General features: G+C 41.1%; 2 protein-coding genes across 2 annotated transcripts in view; one reads left to right on the top strand and one right to left on the bottom strand.

The window, feature by feature from the left end:
* LOC115106099 (forkhead box protein P2-like) overlaps positions 1-17286 on the bottom strand; it is a 116062-nt gene extending 98776 nt beyond the window's left edge. Inside the window, 3 exon segments of the mRNA XM_065008151.1 lie at positions 3487-3540; positions 5748-5816; positions 16879-17286. The gene's annotated coding sequence lies outside the window, so the exon portion shown is untranslated.
* A 2795-nt stretch (positions 17287-20081) lies between these two features.
* LOC115106924 (uncharacterized) lies at positions 20082-26222 on the top strand. Its single transcript, XM_029630137.2, has 4 exons — positions 20082-20950; positions 21476-21528; positions 21611-21714; positions 22254-26222. The coding sequence occupies exons 1-4, from the start codon at positions 20139-20141 to the stop codon at positions 25323-25325; spliced, it is 4041 nt and encodes a 1346-aa protein (XP_029485997.2). The 5' UTR covers positions 20082-20138; the 3' UTR covers positions 25326-26222.
* The last annotated feature ends 212 nt before the right edge of the window (positions 26223-26434 follow it).

The following is a 26434-nucleotide window of genomic DNA, read 5'->3' as shown; positions in this document are numbered from 1 at the left end:
GGATTCAGCCTAAGTTCATTCAAAATGGGTCATGGGTATTCTTTTCTGCGCGGCACATGTATTGATTTATGACTGTATTTAAAGAGTTAGGAGGGCACATATATTCATAAAACGCATACATTCTATCAACATGATTGGCCAACATTGTGTTGACAAATCCCCACCTGTCTTAATCCGAAGGTAGCAGATAGAAACCGATAACAACAACAACACAGAGGCTTTGTATACGTTTAGGGAAAATGAATGCTGCGACGATAACGCACAGTTTCAAACTGTCGCGATAATCAACATTAGACCTGCCACAAAGAAGGTCGAAACTATGTGAAACCAATTCATCGGACACGATCACCTGCAACTGAAGCGACTCGGGAATTCTTCCCACCTGAAACAACAAGTTCAAACCGATGTCAAGTCGCTCTGATGTCATGCTTTTTAAGGGTTTTGTTTCACAATAATCTCAGGCACTTGGAAACATGCCATGAGTCTGGGATTCTGCGCCCAGGCTCTTTCCCAATTAAGTCGGAGGGAAAGAATGACATGTGAAACACCAGATGCATCTCGTTTATAAAAAAGTATGATTGTGCGTACAATATCTGCAATCAGTCATGTCCAAAGTACTTAGCAAGCAGTGACCAATGCATGCTGAATGGGGAGATGGACTTAAGTCCTATAGTTTATCCTATGAGGGGTCTATAAGGGGCCACAACCCCCAGTGTGATCTGATCAGGCTTTGAGACCTTTAGAGAGACACTGACTGGCTGACTGACTAGTCGCCCCGCCAGGGCTGCATCCGTGGCCATTCACACTGTTGATTAGCATACCCCCCTCCTCTCCTCTCCGGATCAATACTCTCATTGAGTCAGTGTGTCTTCTCCATCAGGAGGCATGGCAGCTAGGTAGAGACGCCCCCTTCTGTAACTCTATTCTCATGGCAACTGTCCACTCCGGACAAACACTCCTCTACGCTTGATCTATTCTAGACGCCTCTTCTCCTTTTCTTTCTGGGTCCTCATTACTCCTCTTCTGAACAGGTAGGAGGAGAGGCAAATAAACCTTAGAACAAACTAAATGGATTGAAAAGGCAAGGAGATAACATATCAGCGCGAAGGACTTTCTTGATAAAATAGATTTGAAGTTAGATGTTGTTGTTTTTTAAAAGTCTACCTTGTTAGACTTTGGAAACTGAAGGAACATACTGTGGAGAAGCAATAGGTTACACATGGTGTGCTTGCACCAAGTGAAGGACAAGGACAAGGTTGAAAATATGTATGAGGTGTGAATATATATTTCCTGTGAGGCAAAGTACAATTCCAGAATTCTATTTTAAAAACCTCCAACTCCTAATCCAACCAAAGATCTGTAAAGAGTAGGACGTGGGTCCACTCTTGGTCCAATTTGCTCACAGCATGACACTATCAGACCCCAAACCAAACCTCATTAAACTGGAATATGGAAACTTGGGGAAGTTCCAAAACGTCAACTCTTTTTTTCTCCCTCCAAATGGGAAGACAAAACAGTGGACCATAAAGAGAGGAATATAAGAAGGAAGGGAAGAATGGGAGTCAGGCAGATCCCTGGGAGGACCGGAGAGTGAGAAAGTGAACGTTTGATGATTAATACTTTTTTTGTTGTAGACGGGGCTTAACTTTGAAATATTCCGGGGTGGTTCTGAATGGGGGATTGACCAATGACCTGATCCCAGCCACACACTGGGCGCCAGAGTTAATGGTGGATAAAGATTAGAAAAATGGGCGCTAGCCTGATCTCCATCCCCATCCTCTTCAATCCCACATCTGACCCACAATGGAGCCTGCCAATAGGGACAAGTCAAGTCCCTTTGATTCTTCTCCCTCCCCAGTAGTCAGGGTGTCCAGGGTAAAGACCGGTGGAAGTTACCCTCTCCTACTCAGGGGGAAGCCAGCCGGGCTCCTTGGCTCAGAAAAACCCTTTAGGATTTTGGAAATGAAATGACAGAAGCTCTGATCATAACAAGAAATCAATTCCAAATTGGAAGTCTGAGGCAAAGCCATCCGTCCGTGGCCTGCTTCTATAAACTAGCCAGTGATATGCTTTAATTGCTGTAGATTTGATATATGTGTACATTCACAGTAATGGGAAAGTTAGGTCAATTATACTTCTTTGGGATGATTAGAGGGCTTCTGTTCCAGAACAGATATGCTTTAAGAGTTCATCTTTGAAGATTTAAATGGGATACTCACCAAATGAAAAAACGAATATTAAAATCTCTTTTAGGTGGAAGAGAGAAGGGAATCTAGGTTCTGCTTAGTCTTGTGAAGATGTGACTCTTGGGTTGTGGGCTGGTGCTGAGGCCTACAGCTGAGCTGAGCCACCCTAACCCAGCCTCTCGCTCCGCTTGGCTCCTAGCTGCCGCACTTGAATCATACTTGGACCTCAAAGGCAAAACTCTGCAGCTGAATATGGAGATAAATAGATGTTCTTCCTCGGACTGGGTCAAAATATGAAAATAAACCAGTGGCTGGGATTCAGGATATAACCTGTCTAAGAGTAGTTCTCCTCCGCAACAATGAAAAACAGATCAAAACAAGCCCTGACTTTTTTCACAACATTTTTCAAATTCAGAACTTTATAGGGTGACTTCTATGAAAATACTGGAGAATTACCTACAGCATACATTTAATTACACAAATAATTGATAGTAGAGATGTTATGGAGGACTACAAACACAGAAGCCTGTACTTTTACATTTGATTTTACCTGCAAAGCAATTCACTTCAACTGTTCTGTGCTCACTGAACAATCACCCATTGTCAAGTTAGCATTCGATATCTATCCCCCATCCAATTACGGCTAAATTCCATCCCCTCACGATGATGAGGCTTCTCCTCCCCATCGCTACTGCAGTTTTACCGTCTGGCAATGTTCTGTTCAGTCTGAGACACCTGTGTGTCTGTCTCAGTCTGGCTGCTGTGGGGACACATTAGTAATGATGGCAGGCCTCCGCCGTAGTAGCAGTCACATAATCAGTGTGTGTCACACTTACTGTGCTGGCTGGGATTCTTTATGCTGGTTTTCTACTGACTTGGTGACGACAAACTGCCTCAGATATCACCGCTGGGTGTCTCATGGAGAATCTCATTGGGAATCTAAGGGGCTACAGAAGCTCTGAGTTGTGCCACTGGGTGACGTTACAGTACAGTAGGGTGCACACGCATCTCCCACTTGTTACTGTACGTAGAATTGTGCACGGAGGATTGACTTATGAACCGTGTCTCCCGGGGATTCATGCATCTACACTTCTCCGCTTGAAGTTCTGAACGAGCTTCGTCACTTGATAGGAGTTGTCTTGTACCTCCAGCCCCGAAAGACCAGCGCATGTGAATCCCTCGAGCTGATCTCAACAGGAATTGGCAGTGGATGTGACTGTTCAGATCGGACAATAATCAGAAGACACACACACACACAAGGGCATGCAGAAGATCAGTGTAAAAGCCAGTAATGACTCACCACTTTGGACTTCAGAACGTGGCGGCTCTTCTTACATCCGTTGCATATTTCATCCTAAACAAATGAACATTTGTTATGAGCTAACATGCTAGTGCATGTTCAACACCACCTTCATGCATGTACACATAAACACATTCAAACACTTCCGAGTTTCTCGGTGTTTAATAACCCCTTGTTTATTGTGATGTGTTAGGACGGGGTCATTCTCAATTAAACACGGGCGTCTAGGTAACTTTCCCAACATTCACTAAGAAGACTTTCAGATATCCTTCCTCCCAGTCCACGTTGGTTGGATCTAATGCATGTCATAACTTCAAAAAAAAACGACAGTAGATTGGAAGTCTATGAAGTGTGAAGACCAAACAGGCACAACCTGACAGGTTTCACTTGCAGAGGTGGAATTCTATCATGGTGGGCAGACGAAGATCTGTTATTTTTCTATGGAGGTAACTGCGCCTCAGCTGGGATTTAGCGTAACACTCCTGCCCAGGTACAAGTAAAGAAACTAGAACAAAATCAAACACCTTTGTCCTTAAGATTAGATGTGTCATGTCCATTGAAAATGAGGAGGCGCAGGCAAGTCTCGTCCATTTGAACACTGAAAATCTAGAAAGAATCGTTTATTTTATGCATAAGTCTAAGATTTGGCCATCGGTGCCCTCAAAGTTATGCACGACACCTCTGAGATGAATGATCTTGGATGGGGAAAATTAAGTCAAGTTACACAGTTACACACAATTGAATCCTACAGACGAAGAACCATATATGTGACATGTACAAAAAAAATGAGATATACATGAACAATCATTATTGGGCACCCTTTTTCTATAGGTAACCGGTTTCACAAGCTTTCCACGCGCTAATTAACAATCATTTTAAATGTAAAGATAGGCTCTCGTGGAATAACCGTTTATGTGCACCACTCAGAATGGACGGACAAGCGCACAACCTTTCTGTTGCTGATGAAAATCGCAGAAATGTGGGAAAGAAACGTAAAACAAAACTAAAAGAATGGAAAGACAGGCAAAGGAAGATCTTACGGGATGCGGGAAAACCCTATACAAATCGTAAGGGTCAAGAAAAAACTGGGAAAAGCTGTCCAAAAGAGGTATGTGGAAGAACCGTATATCAAACAATCAAGCTAGCTAGCTATAGAGTACAGTAACTAACATGTATGTTGTGGGTTGTCTAATTTGTAACTATAGAGAAAACATATTAGCTAAAGTTCGTTGGCTAATAACTCATACATTATCGTTACAAATGTTATTGCTAGATTATAGAAGAAACATAGCTAGCTACTTTTTCTCCATCCACCGGATGGTTCGACATGGCTACAGTAGCTAGCTAGTTACACTGTATGTAACGTTACACTGTATCCTGCAGGGAAGAGCGTGTTCCACGACATGCAGAAAGGATTGTGGAAAGTTGACTGATGAGCGCAAGCTGCATCTGTTCAATAGTTTCTACACTGCCCCATACGAGAAACAACAAGTGTTGATTCTCTCCGGCTTAGAACAGGTTAGAAATAAGACAAAACGCCTATTATTATAATAGCTATATTGAACACTTGCATAGTTGAACTTTGACAGTAATGATACGTACATTAACGTTAACTCTAAAAGTGCTGTGTTACACAATGGTGCAGGACAAACTCATTCTGTGTATAGATTGGGAGTGTTTTGTAGTTCTATGGTATGTTCACATTGAGGGCTTCATTTGAAATGAGACTAAGATTTCATGACTCAACTTTTAAGAAAAGTCATCCGTGCTAAAGTTGATAGACCCCCTTTAAATGAACCTCCATACAAATGAATTAACTACATATTGCATTTAAGTTATTTACATGAAGGGCCTCTGTACTTGAAAGTACTTAAAACATCATATCAGGTGTTAAAAAAGGACATCTTACAAGTCATGCAAAATGTCACATATACTGTTCTTCCACAAACTGAAATCATCACTGGAGATATACTGTTCTTCCAAATTCTTAAAATTAAAACGTCAATAAAAAAAATATTTTTTGAAATAACAAAAAAATATAAATTGTTGTTGGAAGATATGGGTATGGTAAATTATTTGTCAACCATAAAACACCTAATGTGGTACACACAATTAATAATATAAAAATAACTGATTATCTTAAAATGGAAAAATTGTCACATATATGGTTCTTTGTCTGTAGGATTCAATTGTCAAATTCGGCCTTATCAGTCCAAAGGCAGAAAACCTTTGACAGGACATGAAAGGCTTGTAGTACTTACCCCAAGGGTGAAAACGTGTGGTTGTTGTTCGTCTGTCTCAGGAGGGGAAGGAATCCAGTCCAGAGATGTCTGTAGAGGATATACAGGGGGAGATCAGATCAGAGAGAAATCATTCATCAAAAGCATGTTCCTATACAGTAAAACATTATCAACCAAGTTTCCAATTCACATAGTAAATTGTAAATGCCCCCCGATTGTGCTTGTGCAAACATGTATAGGATAAATGTGGGTAGGTTTTCTTGCACATGAGCTATGAGTTATTAGCTTTCAGGGGAAAGCAATAAACTTGGGAACAACAAAGTACACCTGGATTTGCCTGTTAGGTGACTGTATGCATGTGAGTATGTGTCTGTGTGTACATGTTAGAGCTGGTACGATAAACCGAAAATGATCGACACCGACCATACCGATCACTTATCCTGTTTGGGATAGGGGGCAGCATTCTAACTTTTGGATGAATAGCGTGCCCAGAGTGAACTGCCTCCTACTCAGTCCCAGAAGCTAATATATGCATATTATTATTAGTATTGGATAGAACATACTCTGAAGTTTCTAAAACTGTTTAAATCATGTCTGTGATTATAACAGAAGTCATATGACAGGCGAAAACCTGAGAACAATCCAACCAGGAAGTGGGAAATCTGAGGTTTGTAGTTTTTCAAAGCTTGCCCTACCGAATACACAGTGTCTATGGGGTCAAGTTGCACTTCCTAAGGCTTCCACTAGATGTCAACCGTCTTTTGAGACTTGTTTCAGGCTTCAGCTATAAAGGAGGGGGAATTGAAGCTGAATGAGTCATGGGTCTGGCAGAGTGTCTCAGGCTCGTGAAGCGCGGTCCCGACAGAGTTAGCTCTCGTTCCAGGGCTTTTCTACAGACAATGGAATTCTCCGGTTGGAACCTTATTGATTATTTATGTTAAAAACATCCTAAAGATTGATTCCATACATGGTTTGATATGTTTCTACGACCTGTAACGGAACATTTCGAGTTTTTGTCTGGACGTAGTGCTCGCGCCGCATGAAGATGGAGTACTGGGCTGAACACGCTAACAACAAGTGGCTATTTGGACATAAATGATGGACTTTATGGAACAAATCAGTCATTTATTGTCGAACTGGGATTCCTGGGAGTGCATTCTGATGAAGATCATCAAAGGTAAGTGAATATTTATAATGTTATTTCTAACTTCTGTTGACTCCAACATGGCGGATATTTCTTTGGCTGAATTGGGCTCTGAGTGCCGTTCTCAGATTATGCTTGTTCCGTTTTAAAAATCTGACACAGCGGTTGCATTAAGGAGAAGTCTACCTTTAATTATGTGAATAACACTTGTATCTTTTATCAATGTTTATTATGAGTATTTCTGGGATTTGATGTGGCTATCTGCAAAATCACAGGATGTTTTGGAATCAAAACATTACTGCACGTAACGCGCCAATGTAAACTGAGATTTTTGGATATAAATATGCACATTACCGAACAAAACATACATGTATGAGTGTCATCTGATGAAGATCATCAAAGGTTAGTGATTAATTTTTATCTATATTTCTGCTTTTTGTGACTCCTATCTTTGGCTGGAAAAATGACTGTGTTTTTTTACTTGGCTCTGACCTAACATAATCATATGTTGTGCTTTTGCTGTAAAGCCTTTTTGAAATCGGACACGATTCGTAGGTTAACAAGAAGTGTATCTTTCATTTGCTGTATTGGACTTGTTAATGTGTGAAAGTTATACATTTCAAAATAATATTTTTGAATTTCGCGCACTGCCTTTTCAGCGGAATGTTGTCGAGGGGTTCCACCCTAGAAAGGTTACCGCAGGCATTTTACGGATATCCTTCATTACTATACATAGCCTATACTACAGAAATGTGACATTTGAAATTAAATGTGTTTGCTAATATGGGTGATTGTTAAATGGTACAATTGATGACTACAACCATCAAAGTAATAGCAGTATTTGTAGTTTAAAGAATAAATATTTTTGTTTATTCAATTTATCATGATATCTATTTTTGACCATATCCCCCAGCTCTAGTACATGTGAATGTATGCTTGTGTGTGTGTATGTGTGCGAGTAAGTGCTTTTGTGTGCATGTGAGTCTGTGCTAAAAAAAAGGAGGGGTGTACTTGTGGGTGCGTGTGTGTGTGTCTATGCATGTGTGTGTGTCTGTGCAAGAAAGATGAGAGGTGAACTTCAGGTTTAAGGTAATGTACAGTACACATTAAAGAAAAATATGTGAGGTGTTTTTCCACCAAGCGAAAGGGTGCAGTGCCTTGAAGACTTAAATGATCAACCAATAAATGACAGGTTTTGACGACAATAATGACAGGTCCCATGTCCTTATAATACACCTATCTGCAATTCTGTATAAAACAATCCGCAATCCTCAATCTGTTATTTCCACATGCATCTTTCTAATGTTTGCTATGTTTTGTTACATTACCGTAAAAATGACCAACTACAGCCACATAACCTCTCAGACGTTTTAATGCCTGTACTTCATGTTTAAGCACTTGACCCCTCGCAACATTTGAATTCCCCTCGTGGTTGAGCGAGCGTTTTACAGCCAGCCTCTCTCTCTCTGATACTTAAGACACATGGACCAATGGCCTAGCCTGGATGTTCCTGTAGAAATGTTCTTTCTTTTTTTTCTTTCCAAATTCCAATGACCCCTGAAGGCAACCAGCAACTGCTGAATCCTGTGGAATGTGCTCTCTGAACTGTACAAAAAGCCCTCAGCCCAAAGGGCACCTCGGAAAACAAAACCTGCCAAGTTCCATTATTTTTACTGTTTCAGTTTGTGGAAAGACGTGTTGCACAGTGCACACAGATTTCTGTGTAACATTTATGCAGTGGAAAAAGGATACAAATCTCCCCTTCCATGCTGTACTGTCTATTGTGAAAATAGGCATGGTGATGTTTCTGTTAGCGTACACAATCATCTAGTCTAGTACTGATGTACTTCAAAAGAAAACACTGGACTGTTTAGTACTAGCATGAAGGCTTACTAAACATGCAATAAAGGACTAATGACACACCAAATCTGAATCAAACTACTTAACACTTAGCTATATTTGTCTGAATAAATATTCAGGTAGAATGTCACCCACCGCCTTACAAGTTGGATAAAAACATAATTTTCAGTAATTGTTCCATTCATCCAAAATGACTTGCCGAGTTAAATTTAATACAGCGTTGGCCTGTGAAGCCGTAATACCCTATTCATGAGGAAAAGCAACAAGAATGCTCTTAGTCTGTGTGACCAATTCAAGAGATTTACAAATATCACACATATCTTTACGCTTAGCCTAAATACAAAAATGATCTTTAAATTCTATCAACTTATAAATACAGACTGCATTCAAGCATTCAAGGGGCCTAATAATACCATTGGCTATTTACATAAAGCGCTGCGCTTAGTCAAGATAAACTATTTAAAACGGAAAGCAGAAATACCTCCACAGCGGCTATAGAAGAGTATGTGGATGAAAGAGGGACATTATGCTAACAAGTCAGATTACTGTACACAATCATTTTATCTTTAACGTAAATACCATCCCTGTGTTACGACGGTGGGGGCTTACGGAAAAGTTACCGCCAATAATATTTTCTACAGGGAACCAAATGCTCCTTATCGGTGCTAGGCGAGCAATTCAGGCCCCCGAACAAAGATGAGTCTTCAAACTCATTCTATTCATCACCGGACGTGTAATTACCTTGGGCTCACAGTCTAGACGCTACCGCATTCACAGAATTTAAGACCCCCTCTCTCTGCAACGCCGCCGCCACAGCGCACGCCGCTCTCTCTCCTCTCACCCTCCCCGAGCCCCGGTGAACGTTAAATCTGCCAGCAGATAAATTAACGGAGAACGCAATAAAATGGACACAATGAGAAGAACTTTATCCTCCCCGCTGCTAAATGAGATTTCTTTGAAATGCAGATCAGTGGAGATAGATTAGTGAGTTTTAGCTGCTGTCAACATCATAACAAAATACAAACGTGATTGTTCGGGCCGGGGCCTTATCTCCGTGCTTCCATCTGCTGCCTGGCTATTTACTCTCCTTGATTTACTATGCAGATCTAAATAAGTCGCATCAAAAGGAGGGCTTACTGCAACAATGGCTTCTTAAGCTTCTACATCAAGGTATTTGAAACCGTAGTCACTTAAAAAGGAGGCCCATCAAAGGCCCATCTCTAATGAACTCCCGTATCAGAGGGGGTTTGTGCCTGTTTTTAATGCTTCCTGTCTGGCTGCTTGTGTGAAGAGAAAGAGGAAGCGCTACAAATCAGAACAACCCACAGCTATAGGAGGTGTGGCTCTGTAGGGCCACATGAGACCAGCTCACTGCATGGGGCCAATACAACCCCAGGTTTGTCAAGACTACTGGAGACAGTGGAATAGAGTGGGACAGAATATAATGTATTCTATTAAACATTGGCTTCACAGCATCAACATCAGCAACACTTCAACATTAAGTGCCTCAAATACCTCATTATCACCAAAGGATGGAGGACAGATGGAAAGACAAGGCAATAAACATTGTTTCTGGACGCATGTCAATCCATTTCTCACAAGGAGCATGACATCCAAATGCAAGAATGAGCCATATTATGTTCCCTGCTCTAGTTCTGCACAGAAAAAATACTAATCTTCCAAGCTTTCGAACAACGTTTAGCAATAACCTTTCATTTCATGGTGTATTTGTTACATTCAGCTACACACACCAGATTATAAACGAAACCTTCAAGACTTCATGAAAAATAACTGCTTTAAAAAGAGCATAATCTTCATTCCCATCTCGGTTTTAATGTCGGGGCCGAACAAGCATGCAGTTTAGTTTACCAAAGAACAATTAGCCCCTGAGCCCAAACAGACCCTGGCACATGTGGTTGAGAGGCGAGAGCCACAGGGGGGCACCAGATGATGGGTGGGTCGGGAGGGAAGCGTGTGGCGCGTGGCAGCCACACATGTGCCAGTCATTGGCTCCTGGGCATGTCCTGCCTCACTGCTACTCTCACAGGGAGAAAGAGAAAAAGAGACAGAGAGAGAGAACGCCTTCTCTTCCCTGTCCTGTAGTCTCTGGGAGCCACTCCATTCTCTTCAGAATTGCAGGCAACCTTCCAGATAGAGAGCTTACAACAGAGGAAGCATCCTATGGCCTTGTGGCTTTCCTACAGAAACCAGCGTTCTCTACTTCTTTATCCCTCCGTCCCTCATTCTCTCTCTTGGTATTTTCCCCCTTTTCTCTTTGTGCCGTGCCAAGTGGGCCCAGTGCCAGCTGCATTTGCAACCACGAGTGACCTCTGCCTTTTTTTTTCTTGTCTAATGAAATGACAAAACAACAGATTTACATATGCAGAAACAGTTGTTGTAACAGGTTTGACTGCTCTTGACCTAAACCATGTTAGAAGGAAATAAATGCACAAAAAAAGTTTATTAGCAACAGCTGCCCGAAGGTATTTAGGCTTTGATGGGCACTCAAGTCTACACCATCTGCCTTGCTGATTGCCAGAAGTGACAATCTAAATCAAAAACCACCCATCAAATATCCTAAAAATAAACCATTGTATTGCTGCGGCCATATGTTGTGGCCATTTCTTTTATAAAAGTGGCTGAATGAAGGCTCATGGCCCTGTCATCCAGGGGAACCCTACAAGCCGCACAGTAGCCTATAATTACTCTCAACCAATCCCCTCTGTTCTAACCAGAACACTGCGTCAGCATCTCACATCATGATGTCCAAGTCCATCCCTCTGAAATTACAGGATATAAAACTATGGCCCTACGACAAAAAGAACTAGGCCTACTGTCCATGGACAAGTTTGAGGAAACTCTATAGCGGGCAAAATGTTGGTATGAAGTGTTACTAATAGCGAGCTAGTAAATAGCTTTTACGCTTGTAATGTCACCTGTTATACATTGGCAAATCATTAAAGTATTCAAACTATTAGAATGTGCTAATAGGATTGTTAGAGACATTTATGATCTAATCAACTAGCCTACATGCAGTAGATATTATAATGTGGCCATGATATCAAAGGCACAACACCAAATAGCTAGGCATATTTCTGAAAATTGCCTCCTTTTATATCACTGTAAAAAAATCATAGCCAAGAATGTCATTTTTGTCGTTTAAAGTGCATCCATGTATTTCTGAAAGATAAAAGCTGCAAAAGCCCTATTGTTTTTTTCCCTGGCTGTTTTTATTTAGACGAGCCAGTGAGACAGAAGGAACAAGCCTGAGACAGTCGTGACCCTGCCAGAGTGTTGTAACTTGTTGTAGAGCAACGCCGGCAGAAGGCAGCACCATATGCCCCCAGCCCCGAGCTCGATGCTCTTTCTGCAGCCTAATGTGCCTGTCAAAAAGCATTACCCTCACAAATCCTGTGTTTTTACAACATGTTTGAAATAAACAGTTCTCCCCCCCCCCCCCCATCTCTCTCTCCCCTACAGAATTGTCCTCAGAGACACACAGCACCAGTGAGAGGAAGGTCAGTGTTTGTTTGTGTTCCTGCTGTTTGAGCAGCACATGCCTGCTTCAAATCAATACTAGCCATTCCCTCCCTTTTTTTCCTAGAATTCCTAAAAGGACAACTTCAATGAGCCCCAGGTGTTTAAAAAAGCCATGTACATTTGACCAACAATTGAATCAGATTGTAAGATGAAGCTAGCACACAGATCGAGACATGACTCATTACACAATTTTGTTTCTCAATGAACCGTTAAACAATTGTAGAGTTAAGACAATAGTCCTGTTATTTCTCAATCTGTCTGATGTGAGTGGTTGTTTACAGTGATGCAGACAGGGTGGTGGCAGATTTCGCCTGAGTGATGGCGACCTTGCCGTTCGCTATGAGTTGACCCTCCATCTATGATGTAGGGCAAGACCTTGCAACCAACACATTCTTTCACACCAGTCCAGTACACTGTCCCTTCTTTCTCCATCCTACCGTGACTTAAAGAAAAGCAAAAAGCTGGCATTATTTTACACTGCTGTGACCATAGCATAGAGAATGGATGGGTAACTCCATTCCTTGGGGGCCTGATTGTTCTCACACTGACTCCAGTAATCAACTAATAGTGATCTTCAGTTTAAAATGCAATTAGATTAATCAGCTGTGCTTGGGATGGGGGGGAAAGTGTCACCACTCTGGCCCCCGAGGACTGGAGTTGCCCATCTCTGTCATATAGAGTAAACAAGTGTTGGCTGCACAAAGCAGGAGAAAAACGTGAACAAGAAGTGACCCAAAACTATCAAATCTATTCTCGCATGGGAATCAAACAACTAAAACAGAAATCACACAATTGTACAGATAATGCAGGTTGAAATGCAGCAAGTTCACGTAACAGGTAGAACTAATGGCCTTTTAAAGGTGGTTCAATTGTCAAGGTCTAGGTCATGATCAAGCATCTACTGCTAGGCCTTAGCTTGAGCCGATACAGCAGGACTGCGTTGGTAGACTGCAATGGTAACAATGCTTTGTTGGTTAGTGGTAAAGCAAGTTGGTTTACATCAGTCACAAGTCATGCTGCAGTTTGCGTAGGTTCTATTCTTTGTTAAAATACAGGAGTCATTATGAGGTTTTGGGAACCCGCTGAACCTGCAGCGCACATGTGTTTGGTCATTTGTTTGTAGTGCAACAACCCTGAGATCGTGGCATGGTGACGTACAACGTGATATTTCGAAACCTTGCTTTCTTAAAAACACCGCATTTAGGACTGTTATACACAAATAGAAATATTGGCAAGTGTTTCAAACTGACAAGTGAGAACAGTTATCAGTATCCCATTGTTCTAAAATGAGTCATAACGCAACGAGCAATGAGACACTCCTCCAAACTTGTCCGGAAAGTCAAATAAATGCTCGGTGTAAAATAAACCCGTCGGGGGTTGAGACTTGTTTCAAAGACAACACTTAACACAGCCTTGAGTCTTGAGTCAAACCGCAATCTCAGTTGAATCCGTAACCTCTGACTCCACCCAACGCAAGCTTTTCTTGGCCAAAAGTCACAGTGTTACTTATCCAGAACAGCAGAAAGTCCAGCTTATAGAAGTGACCCAGAGCGCAACTTAAAAAAGTCTGAGCTCTCGGCCTCTTCGTTACTGGGGCACACAAAACACCATTACCATTATGTGGATAATTACAGTGCCTGGGGGCCTCTTAAGCATGCTATATACTCTTTTATCTTAAGAAGTCAATCTCTTCTAGGCTGACAGCTAGGAGCATATGATCCTGGTAAACAAATATGTTCACGCAGCACAAAAGTGCCATTAAAGGCCAAAACTGTCAACACAAATTCCATTCTTTCTGAAGGAAGGGAGGGAGGGAGGGATGGAGGGAAAAAAAAGACTTGATCACCTCTGGTTGCTTTAACTTGCATGGAGGTTGTCATGGAAACATTTCTATGAAGTTAACGGGATAAAAACAGAGAGCTTTCCAGTTTAATTGGCTTAGAGAGCAGAGTTGACTTGCCCATAAATTAAAACACAGACAAGGTACAATGCTCATATTTAGACTAAATGAAACTATGGTGCTCCACCCTTTTTGTTTTTCCTTTTCCCCCCAAAAAAACAGAGCAACACCTCTAAGGTTGAGCAAGCTGCCAGTTTTATTAAAAAGGAGATGCTGGGGGGATGGGTGGTGATACGATACAAAAGCTAAGAGAGAGGCTAGAGTACATATAATGAAAAAGTAGGTATTTGTTTCAAAGTTGATCTGTAATAAATTGAAAGAAAACAATCTGTACTTTATTCTAAAGACAGAATGCAGTGCATGTCCTTTGAATGATTTAAAGGAAGACTCAATATACATGAAAAACAGAACAAGTCATATACTATTTCTCAGTTACTAGCATACATTTTTTTTTGACCAGAGAAAAAAATCATGCATTAACCTATGACTGGTCGGCTGAAATCTAAAACTTAAAGGTGCAATATGCAGAAATTCCTCTGCCACATCCTGGTTGCTAAAATTCTAATAGTTCACCTAATTTCAGTTCATGTGACAAAACAAGCAATGTATAGTGTAGATTGTCGAGAATCATTGTACCATCTAAACCGCTGTGGAAACCGCTATCTTTTCAATAACCAAAAATATTGTATTTTCAGCTGTTTGAAGGTAGTGTAGAAAACCAAAAGTAAATGATGCAAACACAAAATGTATGAACGGGAAGCATAGAAATAGTGTACATAGAACAGATCTACCGCTTTTTAGACTTGCTTTCAATGAGAATGACAGAATGCCCCAAAAGTTACATATTGCAGCTTCAATTTTGATAAATGATTGAAAGGTATGATAAACGTATACACATTAATCCTTGGGAGGACATTCATTTTCATATTACCATAATGTAGCAGCAAACCACAAAATGATAAATGAAGCAATCAAAAAATGGATGCAGAGTGACACAATAGTAAGTGCAGCGTGCTACTAATGCTGGCCAGATACCATTTGTCCACATTCAACCATATAGCCTTGACGCAGACAGCAGAGTGAAATATTAGGTTACTTTCCCAAAAGTGAACGTCAACAACAAACTAAAAAGCCCTGAAACGGGGCCTCTATAGCTACAGACTTATATAGTTCCTACCAGGCAATGATCACAGAGGTTCCAAACAAGGAGTTGACAAAAGTAGGGTCCTAAAATGAGGGCAAAAGTGTTGAGTGGTGAAACAGTGGAGCACACCTGCATTCCAGGCTGGGGAACACCTGTGCACCCACGGCTTGAACAAAAGGGTTCAGTCCTGTTAATCCACCAGGGGTGAAAATTGATCACAGGCCATGTGGGAACTTTGTTAGCGTTTCTATAAGAAAGAAAAAAGCTACACCTAGGCTATCGATTTGGGTTGCAGCGCTAACTAAAGTAGAGAGGTATTTCAGAGTGTTTTTAAAGGGTGGGGGGGGGGGGCCTTAACCGAGGTGTAGCAAACCATCGTCCAAACTACAAGTTCCATGGTGCTCATTAAGAACTATGAGGATAATGCTGAAACTGGCATCTCATTTTATATCTGGGCTGTGAAGATATGGAATATGCTGTAATGGAGCAAGAGTGCAACGGTAAGGTGTTACCCATTGATCTTCATCATCATCGCCATCAACAACAATAACAGTACAACTAGTTATACTATTAGACGTTTGCTTTCATTTTAAGCTTTGGTAGTCTGAGCAGCAACGGCAGTTGGTAGCCAGAAGCAATAGTAATGCAATAGTAATGTAATAGTAACTGTAGTGTAAAAAGGAACATCAAATAATAGTAAAGTAAGTTACTGTAGTAGTACTATAGTAGTAGAAGGTGATGATAATAGTAAGAACTGTGGCGCAACTGATAACGACACTGCTGCGAATTCTCATTACACAGATAGTAAACTAGATTGCAATACATTATTATCAACGAATCAGTTACAATAGCTCAACTTTTAGTTTTAGAGAAAAGATCATTATATTCAATGGCCAAAAAATATTTCATTTCAAACTTGAATTGTTACATTTAAATGAGACTACTTTGAGATTCCATTCCAGTGAATGAATGTGACTATGACCATTACATTTAAAAATATATAGTTTTATTAATTCAAAAACATCAGAATAAGTTAATAGATCTCTGAATTGGTAGGCTACTTTCAACTGGTTATCTACAACTATTCTACCTGACTTTTCAACCTATGCAAAAATGGTCTTCCATAACGTTTTATTGTATTGTTATTAGTGCTAATGGCAATACATAGATCCATCTTTGATATACTGAAAAGAAAGACGCATAGGATACATTGTTGCATATCGGCTTCAACGAGCCAGTGGTCATCTATAGAAGAGTTCTAATCCTCCCTATTGGCTGCACACGCTGGACAGTGTTGCTTGAGGGTCCTTGGCAACGAAAAAGCACAGTCGACTATTGTGTGAAGTACATGAAAGGAACCAACATTAAATATGTAATATATATATATATATATATACACATACATATGCAATATGTAGTTGTTGGGATGATTTGAAGTTGTTCACAATCATCCGCACAAACTATGGCTTCATCATTTAAATTAGTGGACAGTAAAGAATCGATGAAGAGAATCAGTGAAACTCAAAGCGGGTGGATAGAAAGAAACACATTGGTTCAAACTTACCAAAACGCAGGTTTATTTCCTCCAGGAAAACAAGAGCCACCACTTGAGAAGAAGTTGGTGTTCTTTCAGCTTCAAGAAATCTTCACACGTGACTGTACAAGTAACCATAAAGCAGAAAAAAATGAACAACAAGCCGTAGAGTAAATAAAAACTCAAATATTCCTCCGTTGGCGCTGCACTCATACAAGCGTTGTCTTGCACTCCTGCTGTCTCCAGTCAATGCTGCTGTTATTACTAATGTAACAGAAAAGGCAGTACACCGAGTCCGGTTTGAATACTCTCGCATGACGCGCAATGCGAAGAAGTAGCTTGTTTTCGCAATGCGATTCAATACATCGAGATGTATTCCACGAACTATTTTGGACTATCTTATTACAATACAGCCCCAGGGGAGGCACTTACCCGGAGTTTGAATGTTATTCTTTTTTTTTTTTTGCGCTACGACCCCCCCCCCCCATATGACGTCACGTCCACCTGCTTTGTAAACAAAAAAACTATTTTGGAAGTTACACGGTTGTTGTTGTTTTTTGTAAGTCAAAGATAAGCAAACAGTCCCATTGCCAGTTACATCTTGTTTCCAGATGAAGCCAGCTCCCATATCTACTGTAGAGTTGATCTATAAAGTCGGCCACTGGAGAGACACGTATTTAAATATCCAAATAAGGTGTATTATATTGTATAATAAACATATGCATTGTTATTTGTAGACTAACCTACTGATCTTAAACAGATATGAATCAATGTGAGCATCAATACGGATATTTATTTGGAAGGTGTGTGCACACAATGAAAATAAATCATCTATACATCAAACAGCAATCACTAAAACGTTTAGTGCACATTTGCTAACTAATCAGTCCCAACTAAGGGTGCATATCGGTAATGTTAGCGCAAAGAAAATGCATTAGCAAAAATATATAGCCTAACGGGATGTTATAATATTTTAGGTAATTCTACTCTTTTGAAAGAACTATTTACTATATTTTCATGTGAAGAATATATATTTTAAAATAGGCTATGATTCAGGATGAGATGAGATATTTTTTTTAAACAATCATCAGAAGAAACTATAACTATAGCTATTGTTGACATATACATGGTGACGATAAGACGTTCGATCTATTGATGCGTGATCAATATACTTAATAGTAATCCTTGTGCCATTGCAGTTTGATCAGTCGTGTTTGTAAAACATTTCAAATTGGACCAGCGCTATTAAGACATCTATTAATGTTTTAAACCTTTAGAAATGTTAAAAGTATTTGTCATAACGCACTGTCCACTGCAGTGAACCTGCAGCATTGACCGGTGTGGACCGCAGAGATTGACGTTCAAGGTCTGACCTGTTGTATTTCGTCTTTATTTACTCTCCCTATAGATAAAATACTGGGTGAAAGTTGTTTGTTTTACATATACAGGAAAAACACATTTTCATATATATACAGGAAAAACACATTTTCATATATATATATATATATATATTAAATGACAAATTCGGCTTAATGAAACTGAAACAATTGTGTGTTGATTAAAAGGTTGATTGAAATCACTTGCTTCCGATTTTATGTGTTTAAAGAAGGTACATTCATTTCAATGTGACGTTCAAACCTCTGCTTTGTTTAAATGTTGGGGATGTGCTTTTAGTATTTTATTGGTCCGTTTTGTTGTGCACAACAAATACACAATAATTTTACGTCGAAAACAAATATTACATATCATTGTCAAACTTGTAAACAATTGAAAACTTGCAATTTACACCAGATAATCTGTATGTGCATGTGTGAGAAATATATACAAGGGAATATTGTACATACAACATTAAATACATTCATATATATTTTATAAATGACGACTAAGATTAAAATCTTAAAATGGTTTAAAATACAATATGTTTTTCGTAAAAGATCCAATTCCATGACATTTTGGAAGATTCTAAGTGAGATTGAGCATTCCATCATAATTTCTATAAATAGGAGGAAAGATCATTTCGGATGTCATTGAAGTATAAAAGAAAAACGATATCCCTGATGTATGGAAAATGGTGCTTTGCTACCACCTACTGGTAATTTAGTGTCTTTTATTCATACAGGTCACAGGTATGAACTGCATGTCTTATAATACGCTGACAAATGTGTATTGTATACCGAGCTATTATTGACTTTACCTAACCTAATGCATTTGATGATGTTGAAATGCATATAAGCGATCAAAAGTCATATATGTTGAGGTCAGCCATGGTGTGCTGAGTAGATGACCTAATGCTGTGTCAAAGTACTTGGGCATGGAAGAAACCCTCTTTGGTCATACACTGATCTGATTATTCAGTACAGTAAATATCACACTCATGTCAGTTTCATGTCATTGTATGTAGAAATACCAAATGCACTGTCTTGTTGTCATGTTGAAAATTCAATTCTAAAAGAATCCATTGAGATTCATTAATAACCTTGCACAAAGAATCCATTGAGTGTGAAACCGGTCTACATACCTGGGCTGTATTGTATAACTAGGCCTACAGCCTGTTGAAAGGGGTATGTTAGATTTACAGGTGTACTTGCATCTCCTATCTGACCAGATTCAAGGAATTAAAATGTCATTTTACAAGGTAGATGTTACTCTGGCATCATCATCAGAGAGGTGATTGTTTGAGAGCCAGGGAGAGCTTGGCTACTGTACAATAATTTCCTCTGAAGTTGCTTCATTTTCTAAGTCCTATCTCTTTGTCCTCAATAACCTGAGGCTTGGGGGATTATAGTAACACGATGGCAAGAGGGTATAGGAGAGATGAGGAATCCACAGGATTGAGACTTGGCCCTGGCACCACTTTTGATCCATGTCTGGAGGACTTTATCGATACCTGCAAGTGACAGATGCAAACTGCATGTAACACTTGCAGTCTGGGCAACAATAAACACCATACACTACTAGTAAGTGATGATCTCATTCTGTCATTCAATAGATGCGCACAGATGAGTTCAATATACATTTTTGCCTCTGTCTTAAATGTGTCGTATTTTTTTAGTTATTACTAGTATATTTCTTTATTGCCACAGATATGAGAGACGTTATGTTGGGACGGATGACTGCAGGGGCCAGACTAGCATATTGTATGAGACCTATTAATAGGCCTGGCTTACACCACAATATTCAGCTGTAACTGGACCCCGTATGTCAACTCACGTCCTCTCGAGTGTCGCCACAGCCAGGGGCACTCTGGTTCTGTCCTCCCTTCCCAATGTAGACAGACAGCCAGCCCACTGATGTCTACAGACGATCCAAGGCCTCTCGGGCCCTCAAACTTCATGGAGGCTCCAGACACCAGAACCTGGGGAAGCAGGGATATTAAAGAGGGGGGAGTGAGGGAGGAAGAGGAGCGAGGAAGCCGATACACACAGAAAGGCGCCACGGACGAGTCGGACGAGTCAGATGGTTCGGAGCCCGAGCCCCTGGCCGTCATCCGTAGGAAGGTGTCCTTTGCTGACGCCTTCGGTCTGGATCTGGTATACGTCAAGGAGTTTGACAGTACAGACCTGACGGGGGCAGAGGTCGCTGACCCCCCGGAGCCCGAGGTCAAAGTTAAAGAACCGGACGAGTATTTCCTGTCATCTTTGTTTACCGTGCCCTCGTCTCCGGAGGAACTCGAACAGAGACTCCAGGATCAGAAGCTGGAGCTGGAGAGCATTGAGTTACTTCATGGCACCACCGCGCTCAGGGGTATTGTCAGGGTGGTGAACCTGTGCTACAATAAATCCCTTTATATCCGGATCACTCTGGATAGCTGGAAGACCAACTTTGACCTGCTGGCTGAGTACGTCCCGGGCTCAAGCGATGGAACAACGGACAGGTTTGCGTTTAGGCTTACCCTCGTGCCGCCCTTTGAGATGGAGGGAACCAGAGTGGAGTTCTGCCTCAGATACGAGACATCAGTGGGCACTTTTTGGGCAAACAACAGTGACATGAACTATGTGCTGTTCTGTCACAAAAAGGGAGGCAGAGATCTGATAGCAATGGAGCCTCAGCTAGAGGAAGTAAATAACTGGAGAGAGAAGAGAACCTGTCTGAAAGTCAACAGGTGAGGAGTCACCCCAGTCCTATTCTTGTTCCCTCTGCTGACAGTAAGCGATAGAAACAGACTATTACTGAAGTATTAAATAACTAAGTATTAGTCACTATAGCATAGATTACAAACAAGTAGTTCTGACAGCAAATTGAGTAATAGGCTTAAAACATATTATTATCTCTTAGTGAAATAGGAAAATATTTGATTATTAGTGTGACACATTTATATATATATATGGAAGAAAAAAAATCTTTCTATTATTCTAGATGGATCACCTGTGCATGACTGTTGGAGTTAGCTTTTTCAGAGATGTCCGTTGTGCTCGGCCACAGTATCAAATAGCTCCCCATGGGATCTAGTCTCAGTCCAGCTTTCCATGACGTCTGATATTGACTGGAAAATCAAATGTTTCCATTTTGTTTTTTACTTTAGGACCAAAATCTTAACAACCTGTGTTTTGGTTCTCGAGGAACAGTAATTCCTTATTGTTTTGTTTTTTACATTTCATGTAATTTGGTCTGTCCTCTGTGTTGACAGTAAGATGAACAGTGCTGAGGAGAACCCCGCGGAGACCACTACAGACACTCCAGGTGTGTATATCGCTCATATTATGTCTGTGAAATGTGAACGCCATGCTCGGGAATCTGAGTCTGTGAGCAATTTATTTTCCAGATTCAGCCACACACAGAGCAGAGGGGACTGGCAGGAAAAAAGTGGAAAACGCAGAGCATCTGCTCTCTATTCTGCATCATGAGGATTACCGTCACAAAAATTTGGTGAGGTCAATCATTTGTACTCAAGGGCTGGTAAACATTTTGACATGTCCTGGGTGGGGTGTTTTGCAACTACCACATACACATTTGACACAAAACAATATTTAACACATTTCTCACCCTAAAATACATATAGTTAATACATGTTTGACCGTTATTACCAACCATGCTCTTTCTGCAGTGAGGCATGTCTGTACTTCAGCTAGTTACGCATGAGTCAGTGTAACATACTGCACAGTACGTGAGGAGACAGTGAGGCATTTTACATGATACTTGAGAGCATACCATACATTGTTTTATTGCAGTCATGTGTGCCACTAGTAACTGCAGAGGGCAAGTATGTATAAAGAAAAGGGGTATTGCAACCAAAGTACCAATCTCATTGCAATATTCTACAAATTTACACATTTGTTTTATTGCAATAAGTTCAAATATGTTTTCTATTAGTCCTTGTTAGATCAGATGTTAAAACACATTTTGTGAAGGCAACTAAGTAAGTCCAAACCTAAATATGCCCTTTTCCTTTCTTTGTTGACTGACAGGGGGGTAGTCAGAGGAGCAGACGAAGGAAGGCCTGTTCAGCACGAGTGCAGGAATACTTTTCTCGCCGAGAGCAGGCGGAAAGACGGGAAGACATTTCCAATGGGCTTCCACATAACGAACTGGAGAAGCCACCTTCACTTCCAGACATCACAATCAAACCCTTAGGGGACAGCGCCTCCAGTCTCCTACGATTACGCCAGAAGAAACAAACCAATGATACCCCTCAAATAATGACATACCACCAGATACCCCTACTTTCCCTGGACTGGGGCAAAGATAACGTGCGTGTGGGGACTCCAGATGAGGATGACTGGATTAGAACAAGGACCACACCTCAGCTCACATCAAACAAGTCAGAGGACAATCTGGGAGAACAAACCTCTGTTTGTGATCTGTGGGAAGCCTTTCTCAATGGCACAGACTCCAAAGATACTACCAGTGTGCCAGAGTCTGAATGGCTACAGTCGGCAACTTCAGTTTGCCCCTCAATCGAAACGGAGGATTTTGAGGCTTCCTCAAAAGTCGACAACCAACAGGAGGATGACTTGGACTCAAATACACAAAGATACACCCACTGCACGGTAGATGAATTGCCGTCGTGGGCTCACAATCATGTGATGCCTGTGGTCAGTGCCGAGGAGCCACTGTCAAGCTCGGGTGTCACCTTCCCCAGAAACGACAAAGCGTTAGTTTATAATCCTTCCCAAAGGTCAGAGGCTATCCTTGTAACAGACACTCTACAGGAATCCATTCCCTCGGGTGCCGCAAGGGTGGCCGGGGGGTCTGTTGACAGCACGGCTCAGTGCCACAAGCATGTGGAGGTGGGGGGAGGAAGAGGAGAGGAGCCTTTCACACCATACAGAGCAGAGCCGGTAACAAGCTCGGGGGAGACCGAGACAACAGATATGACAGCAATGGCGGAATCTCAGAATGCCAATGCAGTAGATAGAATCTGGCAGGGAGAAAGGCAAGACAAGACGCTTTCTTCCGACGTGGTAGCAGAGGTTAAAGGCGACGTGCACAAAGCAGCTGATGATACTGTGACATTTGGGGAGACAGTCGCAGAGAGGACAGAGGGTAAAGCAAACACACAGAGCTATGGAGTGGAGGAGGGATTCACACAGGCCTACAAAGAGGATGAGCTATTCAAGCCGAACCAACCAGAGGAAGAAGAGTTCACACAAGACCTCACAGAAGAAGCGTTGCATAGACAGAGTCCAGCAGTGGAATATGAATTCCAAATGAACCGAAGAGACAACATCTATTTAGAACTGAACCTAACAGACTTGGAAGAATTCAGGCCGAGTCAAACATATGAAGAAGAATTCAGGCCGAGTCGAACGTATGAAGAAGAATTCAGGCTCAATCAAACAGGAAAAAAAGAATTCAGACTGAAACAAACACACGAAGAGGAACTCAGACCAAACAAATCGGACGAAGTTGAAATCAGACCATTTAATACAGTGGAAGATGAATTTAAACCGAATCAATCAGAGGCAGAGAAATTCAGATCAAATCAAGAAGACGAAGAAGAATCTAGACCGAACCAAACATTTGATGGTGAATTCAGCTGGAACCAAACTGAGGCAGAGGAATTAAGACCAAACAAAATTGAGATGGAAGAGGAATTCTCACCAAGCCATCAAGATGAAGAAGATGACAGACCGAGCCATACAGACAAAGAATTGCGCCTGAGTCATGAAGATGAAGAGCTAGACAGAGAGAACAGGACATTTGCCGAAAAATTTAGACCGAACCAAACACCCAATGAAGTATTCAGATCAAACGAATTCGAGGAATTCAGACAGTTTGATGAAGAACAGAGAGACAGAGAGAACCTAGAAGAGGTTGAGGAATTCAGATCCAACCAAACACACGAAGAGGGATTCTGGTCGAATATAATACAAGAAGAAGATATCTATCAGAGCGTAAATGAAGAAGAGCTATACAGAGACATAGATATGGATAAAGATTCATCAACGCACAACCTAACAGAGCCCGCAGTGTTCAGGGAAAAGAACGCAGGAGACGTGGAAAAGACAGAAAATGTCGTGGCCGAAATGTCCAGACAGAGAGACACAGAACAGATAAATGAAGAAATAAGTATGGGAACTCCAGAAAAGGAAGAAGTGGATGACTTAATGGACGAGACCGCGGACACCCGAAATGAGAGTGAGGACGTGTCAACAGAAAAGGAAGAAAAGCATGAGGTGACAATGGAAAATGTTGAAGGACCAAGACAAGATAAAAATGGAAAGTTGTCAGAAGGCTCCAAAGAACTTATTATGGAGGATGATAAAGAATGGGTGGGAAAAGAGGTAGAGTTGGGTGAAGATGAGTTGTTCAGAGAACAGAAAGGTTTGAATGAGGAAACGTTAGAAGAGGTGTTATATTTGCAGTCGGTTGATAATTGTCCTTTAGCCGAACAAGATAACGAGAAGGAGGAGAGACTGTCAGATGTACCTGAAGTCGTTCAAAATGTACCGAACCACCAGGCAAAACGTCTCACTAAGAAAGCGGTGACTGACATAGACTCCTGGGTAGATTCTCTCATGAAGGCATGTACAGTTCCCGATTTGACCTTCACACCGAGACAAGGCCTTAGCCAATCTACACCCAGTAGCAATGCAGAGCCCTCTATGGGCCAAGCCTATGCGTCATCTCCAAACAGAGGTACAACTGTCCTCTCTCATTCATTTTCTCTCAGCACAAGATTTAACACAGTGGTCAGTGACGGGAGTGAGTCAGGGGTCAGTCAGGGGTCAACCCAAAACCCATCGTCATTAGGGGAGGATCAGGAGACCCTCAGCAGCCGTACGAGCCCTCCACCCCCTGAGAAAGTGGAGGATGCTGCCAGCAGCATCTTGGCATGGTTGAGGATGTTCATCTCTCTCAGTAGCGTAACCAGAGCACTGGTCTATGCCCTTTTGGTAGCAGTGTTACTCTTTACCACTCTTGTGTATAATTTCCCAGCGTGCTTTGCTCTCTACTTGTTCTCACTGTATTGGTGGTGCTGTGTGGCAGATAGGCAACGCGTGACAGGGACTGACAGAATAGATGGAGAGAGGTGAAGTGTTTGTGTGTAAAGGATTATAATATTGTGCGTGTGCGCACGTGTGTGTATGATTTGGGTAACACTTTACATGAAGTTGCTCTTATCCCTGTAACTACTACTGTAGCAACATTGTTGTTATTGTACATGGTACTTCAGTATTAGCTATTGCAATTATAATGTATTTGTTAATACAATGTTGTTACTGGTGTAATGACAGTGTTACTACAGAGGTATGAGAGCACCTCAATATAAAGAGTTGCCATGATTTGTTTTAGTTTGTTGCAGTGTTTTATGGGCCCAATATCAAAAGTCGAAATGTACCAAAGTTATTAAAGGAGAACGAAATCCATTATTCCAATGTAGGACAAATAGGGATAGCTAAACCGCGTGGGACATTGGAGATTTGAAAGTGAAGTTTCTTTATTTCTTTTTCCATTTTTATTTCCTCAACAATGATAACATGTGAGCTTCAACAGAAAGCTTTCCAGATTTCCCCAGGTCTTATACGCTGACTAAAGATTGTCTTGCATAGTCATTGCTTCACTGTAGTTCAAATGTTTTAACTTAGACTAGCTGATATGATATGGTCGTCATATCGCACCTCTGTAATGAACTTGAAATGTATAAGTCACACATCCATGTTGGCCGCAGTTGATTGGGCTGGAGCATGCGTTAGACAGACGTATGAGATTACAATATCTCTGTGATCCTGGGAGATCACTTACTGGCCCCCCATCTGACCTATCTCTCTCAGACATGTAGCCTACAGATAGTACAGTCGAATGGACTGCACTTTTTCATCACTTAATCATTGCAAGGATTGGAGATGAGGATGATGATGATGATGATGATGATATAATCAAGTTGTGTGATTTCTGTGACTTTGTCTTTCCATTAAAAGTCCTGTACTTGACTTTGACAGATTACATTTTTTATGGGATATATTTTCACCTCCTTATATGAAACATTGCAACAGTTTTCAGAAACTGCCCTAAAGTTTCACAAAAACAGTATTATTAATCATGACGTGACAGAAAGTACACTGCTATAGCTTTTTGTAAAATGGTGGACGTGATATGTCTTCCGTTACTCAAGTCCCCAAGTGCTTGCTGTCCTCAGACGAGC

The sequence above is a fragment of the Oncorhynchus nerka genome, linkage group LG23 (genome assembly GCF_034236695.1).
Source record: "Oncorhynchus nerka isolate Pitt River linkage group LG23, Oner_Uvic_2.0, whole genome shotgun sequence".
Lineage (NCBI taxonomy): Eukaryota > Metazoa > Chordata > Actinopteri > Salmoniformes > Salmonidae > Oncorhynchus > Oncorhynchus nerka.
Note: the sequence above shows the minus strand (reverse complement) of the source record. Positions and strands in the feature narration are given on the sequence as shown.